At 33.2% G+C, this 11,688-nt stretch overlaps 1 protein-coding gene and 1 long non-coding RNA gene across 3 annotated transcripts; one reads left to right on the forward strand and one right to left on the reverse strand.

Moving 5' to 3' along the window:
* Positions 1 to 725: 725 nt before the first annotated feature.
* On the forward strand, positions 726 to 1,413 carry LOC131179082 (uncharacterized). The gene is made up of 2 exons (XR_009148079.1): positions 726 to 778; positions 881 to 1,413. It is a non-coding gene; the product is annotated as an uncharacterized LOC131179082 (long non-coding RNA).
* Positions 1,414 to 2,198: 785 nt separating this feature from the next.
* Positions 2,199 to 9,295, reverse strand: LOC110642428 (U-box domain-containing protein 34). 2 transcript variants are annotated; one of them, XM_021794495.2, is made up of 9 exons: positions 9,012 to 9,295; positions 8,513 to 8,634; positions 8,299 to 8,414; positions 7,518 to 7,639; positions 7,255 to 7,445; positions 7,075 to 7,176; positions 6,272 to 6,700; positions 2,583 to 3,332; positions 2,199 to 2,474 (listed from the first exon to the last, which is right to left on the reverse strand). In XM_021794495.2, exons 1-9 carry the CDS (start codon positions 9,166 to 9,168, stop codon positions 2,280 to 2,282), a joined length of 2,184 nt encoding a protein of 727 aa, XP_021650187.2. In that variant the 5' UTR covers positions 9,169 to 9,295; the 3' UTR covers positions 2,199 to 2,279. The 2 variants fall into 2 exon arrangements, with proteins under 2 accessions (XP_021650187.2, XP_021650186.2); XM_021794494.2 differs by having other exon boundaries at positions 7,057 to 7,176; positions 9,012 to 9,262.
* Between the last annotated feature and the right edge of the window lie 2,393 nt (positions 9,296 to 11,688).

Below are 11,688 nucleotides of genomic sequence, written 5' to 3' on the forward strand. Positions count from 1 at the left end.
CCAAAGAAGGCCTGAGGAAAAAACAAATCCTCTCTCTCTCTCTCTCTTTCTATTCAACACCTTCTTGTCTGGTTGACACGTGGATATTTCCAGGCCCCACCAAACGGACAATTTGCTGGCCCGTTACGGTTGTTGGAATCTCTGCAACCTTCTGCTCTTTTTCACATCGCATAATCCAACGGTGTAAAAAATAGGGGTGCCGCGTGGGACCCTAGGTTGGGAATTTTATCCAACGGTTCGGGATTTGCAATCAATATGTCATTCTTGACGTCATGAATGAGATGCTATTGAATACTCACTGATGTCAGCTCTTAAATTTATTCATCAGGGGATCTTCTCTTTGGTCTTTCTCCTTCCCAAGGGCTCGGCCTTGTCACTGCCTTCGTCGGTCCGACCAAGGGAAGAATGCTGTAAATTCTTTGTTTTTTGGGCTTTTGTAGCCGGATCATGGCAAATTATACCTTGGATGTATAAGCACTCTCATTCACAAACGATATGTACTCTTAGCTTCTTTAATGTTATCGATGGAACTGCTATTAAAAAAAAAAATTACTTTTTAAATATATTAGTTAAAAATTATTTAAAATATAATTTAAAATTAAATTTAATAAATTTTAATTATAATAATATTAAAATAATAAAAATTATTTTTTATAAATTATTTTTTAATAATATTTGTGTTAAAAATAAATAAATAATTTTAACTCTTTAATTTCAATACCAAACAGACACTCTTATCTCCTAAATTGATGTATGAGTCTGTGGTGCATCATTTTTTGTGAGTGCACTGTTGCCCTAGATTATAATTGTTGAGGGCTCTTTTAAGTTGCTTTTTTTTTTTCTTTCCTTGGCTCTATTCTGATCTGATTGTGTGTTACAGGTTCCTGAGGTTCAAGCATCAATGCGCCTCTTCCAGTGGATTATGGCATAAGGATCTCTTTGTTCGAAGTTGGATCCATAAGGTGTGAGTGGGTCACCAATGAGCTGTGCCACTTCCTCCGTTGGATCTGTGATGCTCGAGGGTTTATGTGTTTCCTATCAATTACTTGCTTTCATAAAGATCCGGACGACGACAGTGGTGAAGATGGCTCCGTGTTTTTCACCTTCCTTTGGCTTTATATGTCTTCTCCGGTGATCAACGGGGTCAATTGGGTCGAGCAACGTTCCTCGCTGCTTCTTGATTAATCGAGTCATGGTTCCAGGCTATTGACATATTATAATTAAGGTTTTGGTCCTGCTGTTAGGCCTATTCTTGGGTGCGCTTAGTTGAATTTACTTGTATTTAGAACTATTTTATAATGGGCATAGACATTTTTTACTCAATGAAATGTCACAAAGGCCTTTTGCACTGGTAATTTTCCCTGGCAATCCCCCAACTTTGGATCAATATATCTTTGACTATCTTACGGTAAAGTCTACTAGAAATTATTTAGTTGTTTCAATACACCTGCATTATCTATCATAATTATGTGATATGTATTCTCCACGTTATAAAGAAGATAATGTGAGCATTATTTTTATTTGCTCTAGAATATTATATAATTTTTCTAAAGCTTACCTATCGAACACCAAATGAACATGTAGAGAATGCAAATATTAGATGTGCAGGAACATGGGTTTATGCACTGATTTGATCAACAGGTTATGAATTGTATGTGCCAAATGGGCTTTACTGTTATGTTTCTGTGAACAAAATTTCAAATGACCATCACAATTGAAAACACAATGCATTTCACATTTAAACTATACATTTCAAATTCAAAACCTTGTATGTTCAGACATAAAATTTACATCTTATGAATTGTTTGAAGCACCATCAATTTTCCTTCAACCTAACATAATTAATTCAATACTCTAAACCTCACATAGTTGTACATTTTTGCTGGTATCTCAACACTAGAAGCATAATGCAAAAGAAGAAGCTTGGGACATCATCTTCTTGTTTCTATTTTCGGAGTGCTTGAGGTGGCACATAATTCAAAGGCTAAATATTCAATTTCACACAGTAAATGTTCAATTTAGCTTGTTTTTTTAACTTTATATCCAAATTAACTATGAAATTTCAATTTAAACTCAATTTAGCTCAAAAATTAAAATTTTTGAACTAAATTTATTGTCCCACTATTAAGAAATTCAATTTCTTGATTTTTGAACTAAATTAAGTTTAAATTGAAACTTCTGAGCTAATTTAACAAAAATGTTAAAAATAAACTAAATTGAACATCCCAATAAAAATTCAGGGGTGAAGTTGAGCATTAAGCCCATAATTCAAATATCTTTTAAGGTTCTTGAAAATGTAAACGTGACCTCCACTCCTGTAAGGCTGAACGTAATGTGTGGTTTGGGGTTAACATAGAATTCTGAAGCCTAAGCTTTGTCACTGGTGACACACTGTGCCTCTGAAGCCACGCCTTAATAGCTCTATGCTCGTATGTGAAACCATCAGAAGCAATGTATGGATCATCCATTATTTCCTGCTTTAAGCAACGACATGTACAAACAAGTTGTGCATGAGATGTCTACCAGATTATGCAATCAATTTATTAGCCAAATGTTTCATCATATAAAGCATGACTTCTCACCTGAAGAATTGGACAGAAGTAGTGGCTTGGTGCGTAGGTATTGGGTCCTTCCAACTTTACACTAGCAGCTGCTACACCTGCAAGCCTTCTAAGAACTGGTAGAACTTCAGTATCAAGATCAGGTCTGTCCCTGCATCTAAGTTTTGAGCACTGCAATGCAATTTTAGCTAATTCCTCTGTTTCAGCAAGTGGCCAATCTGCAACTGATGTATCTAGAATGTCCGCAAAGCAGCCTTTTCTGAAGGCATTTTCAACAGTTAACACAAGTCCACTTGGATGATGAGCTGTTAATAATTGGAGAATTATAATGCCAAAGGCATATAGATCTGATTTTGGTCTAACAGTTCCAGTTCTCTGGTACTCAGGATCCATGTAGCACAGAGTACCAGCAAGAATAGATTCTTTATACTCCGTGATGTTGTCAGGAACAATATCTGTAATGAGCTTGGCCAGCCCAACATCTCCAATTTTGCTCACATAATTCCTGTCCAACAATATATTACCCGGTTTTAGATCCCGATGGACAACAGGCTCTGGCTTTGAGTTATGTAAGAATGCGAGTGCACAAGCCACTTCAAAAACTATCCGGAACCGAACAAACCAAGGAAGAGGTGGTTTTTCATTTCCGTGGAAGATACACTCCTCCAGGCTTCCATTTTCCAAGTATTCATAGACCAGACAACCACTCTCAGGGCAAGCTCCAAGCAGCAAAACTAAGTGCGGATGATGTAGTTGGCTTAGAACTTCAACCTGCAACGAATCAATGGAGAATATCATAATAACAGCGATAAATTTGGGACTCCTTTCCCACAAACAATTAGCAATTTGGAATTAATTTGAAGTACCATGGTCGTGGAAGTAAAGAAGTGATAGTTGAGAATATCCAACCAGAATTTTATCATATGATAATAAAAAAATTTTAAGGATTGCTTAGGAGTAAAGGGCTCAAGTGGATGAATTAGAGGTTTAACCAATTGGTCATTAAAAAATTAATTAATATAACAACTACTAATTAAAATAAATAAATCTAATTAATTAATTGTTAATTATTCAAAATCAAACTTTCAACATCTATTAGGTCATATTTAAATACTCCCTTCGTCCTACAAAGATAGGCTTGCTTCTATTTTCACATGGATTAAGAAAATATAGTTAATATCGTTAAAACAATAAATTTTGTGTAGTCTATTAATAATATACCCTCCACTCATATTACTTCAATAAAAATTAAACAACTTATGTTACTCAATTATTCTAAGAACTAATAAATTTTACTTTTTCAATGTATATTAAATAGAAACATAGTAGTAAGTTAATAAATAACTACTATTTCAAAAAGAAAATAAGTTTATGTTTATGGGACGGAGGGAGTATATTTTAATAGTATTTTCAAATTTTATGCAAAAGTATTCAATTTTAAAAAATTCTATAAGTGCATAAATATCTTTTTAATATTTATAAAATATAAATTATAAAAAATAAATAATCATACTATTTATAATATATATATAATTATTAAGTTAGCTCAACTGATTGTGACTTTAAAGACCTTTTATGAAGTGTTGGATTCAATTCCCTGTGCTAACACTAAAAAAAATTTTGCTCCTATTGATAGATCCGACCATTCAGGTCACACATATTCAATAGTTTGACCAGCTGGATAAATCGGATCACTTTCTTGTCCAATCAAATTATAAACTCAGATCAATTTAGGATCCAGATCACTAGTTCGACTCGATTTAATAACAATGAAGATAGCAGTCATGGTTTAAAATAATTACGTAACGGCCATTATTATTTACAAGCAAATCTGGAGTTATATGTGTAATGGTCGTTACGACCATTACGTAATGGCAACATCTGTTATTTACTATTTTATGTAACGATAACGGCTGTTACTTTAATTATTTCTCTACTATAATCACATGAAAAAATGTTATTTTGCTTCTCTTTTTTTATTTGCGTATTCTTTCTTTTACAGCTACTATATCTCTCATACTCTTTCAAAATTTCACCCAAATTTCTCCTTTCTTCTACATAATCTCTCCCTTATTATTTGCTAATCTCTCCCTTATCTTTATCATGGTTTTAAATAACAGCCGTTACGTTACGTAATGGCTATTATTTAAAAGTTTTTTTTTGGCTTACAGTTACCGTTACCACTGCTATTTAATGGATTTTAAAATTTGCACATGTAAAAGTCGTTACAGCCGTTACTTAAAGGTAACTGATAACGGCCGTTATCGACCGTTCAGTAACGATCATAACAGTCATTACTTTTTCCGCTAAAAATTATTGGCCTTTTTTTACCTCTTTCATGTGAAATGTAATAGAGGGAACCTTTTTTTTTTCTTTTGGGCAAAAACCTATCTCGGCTTATTCATTTTAGCACCTTTTCATTCTTTCTAAGCAAGTAAGATACTTTCTCTCAATTTTATCCACAACTAACTCAAGTGAAATCTTTCATTTCTCTACAAACTTTTAAGCTCAAGAGCACAAATCATCAAATAAACAAGGTAGTTTTGAAGTGAAGACTAAAGGGTGAGTTATTGTTTTCTTTACTAATTTTTAACTTTTTTTGAATTATTTTTAGGTAAATACATAAATAATTAGAAAATATTATCAAAGAAAGCTTTAGGTTTTAATAATATTTGCTAAGTATAAATTTACGCTTTGGCAAGATAAAATTCAAGAAAAATAAATAATCATGAAATTAACTCTTGAAATTAATTTTCATAAATTAAATAGTAAGTTTACAACCTAAGCTAATGATTAAAACTCTCAGTCCTAATCCTAGGATCAAAGTCAAGATAATCAAGAACCTTCTAGATATTCATTTTGGTGGTAATAAGATATTTACTATTTTCTTAGTTATTTTGGTTTTAAATTGATTTATACTAATGATGTATAAGAATAGCGGATTTAGTGTCCTTATTTGATATATTTGTGTTTATTATTTAATTGCATATCTTAATTTTAATTATATCTTTGAATATTTATTCATTTCATGCACTTTGCAAATTTTTCAAAAAAAATTTGCGTCGCGATGGGCTGTTTTCATTACGTTACAGCTGTTACAAGTACGTTTTCGTTACTCGCGATCGCTACCACAATTTAAAACCATGATCTCTAATCTAGCTATAAATTGTTTAATACTAATGATATCTAAATATGATAAATTTAATGTCTTTATTTGATGTATTTGTGCTTATTATATAGTTATATATCTGATTTTTGTTTGTATCTATCAATATATAGTCATTTTATGAATTTTACAAATTTTTCAAAAAATTTGCATAACGCAAGGCCCATTACTGCTATCTTACAATCATCACAAGCCTATTTCAGCGATGGTGACTGTGACCACTGTCACGATTTGAAACCATGGTAGAGTCTTAGGAAGACTAGGTTGGGAGTAATGGCAGTAGTGTTAAGAAGACACTCTCATTAAGCATCTCCTGTCTTAGCTAAGGGAATCAATTTTAGGAGGTTCTCTAGCTAAAGTGGTACCTATAGCAAAAATCATTAGCAAACTTCTTTGTGAAACATTGAAATTTTGCAATCAACTTACAATTATGAACACAATGAATATTTTGAATTCTTTCAACCTTTTAGAACAATTTTTTTTTTAAAGCAGTTCACTAAAATAACTATAAATGGCAATTGGAGATCTGAAGGCTATAAATTACCTCTCTTAAGAATTCCTCTTTCTTGTTAACTGCATCAGACCTGAGAACCTTAACTGCTACTGGGGTATGATCAAGATTGCATTTATATACTTTCCCATACCCTCCTTCACCAATCACATTACTCTCAGAAAAGAAATTTGTTGCCAACTCTACTTCATCCCTAGTGTACTTTTTGTACCTCCTATCACTCATGAAAAGTGCATCAACAATTCTCCGTTTCTCAGAGGACTCTTTATCGGCCCTGAGCTCAGCCATCTGCCTTTCATAAGCTTCTTTAGCAAACAAATTTTTAGCCTCCTCTATCTCTTTCTTGGCTTGCAAATACCTTGCTTTCTCTTCAACAGCAATTTTCCTCAATATTTCTTCTCTTTCCAGGGCAGCATTCACTCTTCTAGCGTCCTTGACACACTCAGAAGAAACTAATTCGACCTAAAAAATTAATGCAACAACAATAAGAGGTAAGTTTATGAGGATAAAGGATTACTTTCTTCCACAGTCATTCCAAACATTATACATCCTCTACCTCATTTTTACATATTTAGTTAAATTAGTGCATGTGATATGTAGAATGCCTATTTGATGCCATTTATTTTAGTTCTAAATCTCAAAAGTGATAAAATTCAACATGTACTTCAAAGCATTAATTTTGATTTCCCCGTTCATATTTTACTACTGTATCATCATGAAATTAAAATTATATATATATATATTATATATATATATAAAATTTTATTTGCAATAAAATATATATAATTTATTTGCAATTGTACAAGTATAGACCCCACATAATGATAGAGGAACACCTGGCTCTGAGTATGGACCAGCTCTTCACAAGCTCGTTTATACAAGGTAATGGTATTTTGTAATTCTAGCCGTAGTTGTTCTATTTCAGCCTGCACATATGACTGCAAAAGGGGGGAAAAGTCCATATCAAAACCTTCTCAAACACCATAGTGGTATATAAGTGAAGAAAACAATTTTACCGATTCAGTTTTTGTTGAACCTTGAGAGCCTTGCACACTAAAGTGAGACACGGATGATGCTTCAAAGGACTTCTGAACTTTGGATTCCACAATGGAAGAATAAAGCTCAGGCTCAGAAATTAAATTATTGATGCTGCTGGAACTTTTCTTATAATCTCTTCTATTAGACATCCTGTGCCTAAAGCTGGTCTCTGCAGAAGAAAAACAAAAAGAAACAGTAAGACATAATACTTTTTTACTGTAGATGTGCATTTTCAACATACCGCTAATGGAAGAGGAATACGTTGACTTTGTGAAGATTTTGCGCTTAGATACAATGTGAACATTGCATGTTTCTGGAGCACCATTCAGCACAGTTTTTGGTATACCTGGTCCCTTCAGCTTCCTAAAGAAAAATGTAACTCAATGTCATTAGTCAGAAACAATTATCATCAACCACAAAGATAAATCATTTAATTCAGGCAGAGAAGAGGGCCAAGGGAAGTGTGGGGGCTGGCAGCAGTGAGGGTGAGTTGCACTGCACAAAATATACTCTGAGCCTCAACGTTTGCAGGTGAGAATAGATGATCTACACATGCAGCAAAACTGGCAAATTACATGCAAGTATACGAACTCCCATGATCACAATTAATAACTACAGAAAGGAACTATCAAAAAATCCATTTCAAGCAGCACAAAAAGAGCCTAGATTTATGGGATTTGTAATATGCATAATCAGGAAAGTGACTTTGGTGCAAAGGTAAAGTTACTCTGTTTTATGACCTAGAGGCTACAGAGCCTTGCAGAGGTAAGGTTGCATGCATTAACCCTACCCGAAGCCCACAAGTGTGGGAAGCTTCAGGTAGTGGGCACCCTTCTATAAATGCATAATTACACAAATACTGAAGCAAGAACTCAATAACAGTCATATCATCCTAGTCTTACTGCGGATTATACCAGATACAACAACTATGACAGCAACCATATGAACTACTATGAAAAAAAAAAAAAAAAAAAGAAAAGAAAACAAACTACCAAGAATAACAAGTATAAATGACAACACACCTGATTATACAATTGGGAGACCAAGAACCCAACACTAAAATGTCAATCCCCGATTGTGATACATAGTTTAAAAGCGCAGTCGCGGGATTGTCATGCTCTAGCACCAAAGTTTCCACCTACATAAATGTAATTGGTCTACAATTACCAATTTTAATCACAAAAATCAAAATTTTAACGAAATCTAGCTTGAAATCGAGGAGTTAAAACCCAAAACCTTTTGTGCCTTGCATAGCTTTTTAAAGGGCACAAAGATTTCATCAAACTTCAATTTCACCTCCTGCACGTACATTGCCACCACATTCTCGTCTAGTTCTTCAATGGGGATACGGTCTCCAGCTTTAGAGAAAAAGGAAAGAAAATAATAATAAAAAAAGAACCCAGCACGAAAATTCTTTAAGGGTATGTGGAATTCAAATGATTTGCAATTTTATGATTTTTTCACTTGGAATAAAAATCCAAACCCAATTCATTTCAAATGCAGATAAGAACCTTGTTAATCAAACTCAGCCTCTGATAATTCTCTCCATTATCATCGTTTTTTGAACATTTCTGATAATTCATTTAGTTCTCAAATATATCATCATTTCTTTCATTTCTCGGTTGAATATCACTCAAATTAGAAAACGAAAATTAAAAAAAAAATAATAATAAAATCTAGCTAAACGAAGCACACAGAGAGAGAGAGAGAGAGAGAGAGAGAGAGAGAGAGATACATGGAGTGGGTATAAACGTGATGGCGGGAATGACGTGGACTAAGATGAACCGATGGGTTTTGGGGAATAAATTTTCGACCGCCCACTTAACGGCTCGTCGGCTTCCCCTTCCACCGACTCCTTCGCCGCCGTTTACCGCAACTACCACTGACGTCATCTCATATGCAGAACCAACTCTACCAGTCGTTGATTCGCCTCGTCAAAGGAGGAGATGATTAAAAGGGCGCAGAACTCACGATGATGCCATACTGGGGAGTACGGACACGCAGTCGACTTTGACTTTGACTTTATCCTGGGCTTTCATTTTGATTGGAAAATATTACCCTTCCGTAGGCCTGTAAATTCCAGGTCCAATATATATATATATATATATAATCCTTCCATGAGCCTGTAAATTCCAGGTCCAAGCCCATATATACATGTTCAAATTGAACAAAAAACTCTTTGAATCTTTCATACCTAACCTGATTATTTAAAAACTTGTTACATACGACTAATATAAAAAGTTTGAACTACTAATTCCGTCAAAGGAATGTGTTCGTACTACCAGACTCCATTTAAAATGATTAACATTTACAAAATTATTGCTTCACAAACTATACACATATCAAAGAAACCAAACAAAAATAAACACTTCATACAAAATGGAGACAAACATTAACCTTAACAACAACTAACAAATCGCTTCTCAATCAAGAATTATGGGGTCTTTTCATGAACTTCACCAAAAATCACATCATTATGAAGAGAGAACTAATTATTTATTAAAAAAATATATTGAGAAAAAAAAATAACAACAGGAAATGAGGGTTTTTTTTTTTGTATGACTGATTTTTATTGAGACTTGAATTTGATATCAAATAACTTCGGACATCAGTTTAGTATCATTGAATTAAAATTCATTGATTTAGTAGTTTTTTTTTCTCAGTTTTCATGTTGTTATCATGGTTGTTGATGATTTTAACTCTCTAGTTTGCTTATATTGATGTTTGAATAGCTTGTCAATTTATTTAATTCTTTTTGTGCTTTTTTTTATCTGAAAATATATTTTATTAGATAAAATAAGAGTACAAGGCCTAAGCCCACAAGAGATAAGAGTGTTACAAAACTCCAACCTAAACCCAAACCTTAAAAGATATGAAACCTTAAAACTTAACCGGGTATGACCCAATTCCATCATCATCCTCAGCCGACTTATCTCCTCTTCATCAATAACTTACTGCTACCACCAAAGAAGATCTGAGAACTCAACAAAGCATGGGAAAATGAAAACAACATTACAGGGAGTGCTTAAGTACACCATGCATTTTATAATTCTCCTATGTTTTCGAGCTTAGATAAAAATGGAGGAGATTTGCAACAAAACTAGGAAATATCAAGGACTAGGACTAGTGCCGAATGAACCGATAATAGGCTTGGCAAACATAGGCCTTTCATACTCACCTTGACAGAAAGACAAACTCGATACTACACTAACTGCCAGCCGATGATCTGCTCTTTAAAGCTTCACAATAAACCACAGGGAATACTGCAACATGCAGAGTAGCCCCCTAAACACCAACAAAAACCCATCCTAAGAGGGTACTAAACTCCAACAGTGGAGACTAATGAAAAAAGAAAAAACAGTTAAAACAGTATCTAAGGGGCTTTAACTAAAGAGAAGATAGGGGAGGGTCGACAGCCAATTAGCCGGACCTCTCCCAAAGACTAAATCAGATCTGGTATCTTTTTTGTTTAGAGAGAGAGAGCAATGGTTTGAGAGAGGTATGGATACCTTTTCAAAAGCTTATTGAGTGTCCTCCTTTCATTTTTTTGATGATAAAAAGAGAAAGAATATGTGCAGTTTTCTATGGTTTTTGTGTATTAATGATTATGAAACCAGGAAAGTTTTACAAATTATTAATGCATTCTTTTTGTTTCATATACATGAAGTATATATTCTCTGTGGATAAATTGTTCATAGGAATCACACATTGAGGGGGAGGTCAAATTAATTTTTCACAATGATCACCTTTTTTAGAAGTTTAAAAATGTTCTTGGGCACAAGTTTTGAGACAATAGCCAAAAGTATTTGATAAATTTAAAAAAGGTAGCATTAACAAGATGATTTTCTACAATAGTAGAAGACTTTTATGAAAAGTAGCATAACAATTTTCTTCACTATGTAATCAATGACAAAAGTAGTAGGTAGTTTTCATAAGTAGCAATATAATTTTATGATTTGACAAGATTCTTAGAATTGTGCTAAATGAGAAAATTAAAAGCTTGGAGTTATCTTTTCTAGGGTATCTTGACTCTCTCTCTTCTTTTTTTTTTTTTTTTTAGAGGTAAGTTTTCATCTCCTCATGTGTCATTATTTTCTCACATTCTAAAGCAAGAAAAAGCCATAATTTCAAAGAAATTTTTTGCTAAAATTTAAGAGCTTTCATCATTGAAAAAAAGAGTAATTATCACTCAATATCACTCAACTTTATGAGCTATTATTTCTTAAAAGTACTTAATTTTTTTTTTCTACTTAAAACTCATTCAACTTTAATGAGTATCATTAAAGTCACTATGACAAGATATTGTAGGTTTTCAATTAACCTAAGTTAATTTTCACTTCTAGTCACTCAATTTTAGATGTTTTTTCATTATCGTCACTCAATTTCTATTTTTTTTTTTAAAACTCAAAATT

Source organism: Hevea brasiliensis, chromosome 4 (genome assembly GCF_030052815.1).
Source record: "Hevea brasiliensis isolate MT/VB/25A 57/8 chromosome 4, ASM3005281v1, whole genome shotgun sequence".
NCBI classification, from domain to species: Eukaryota; Viridiplantae; Streptophyta; class Magnoliopsida; order Malpighiales; family Euphorbiaceae; genus Hevea; species Hevea brasiliensis.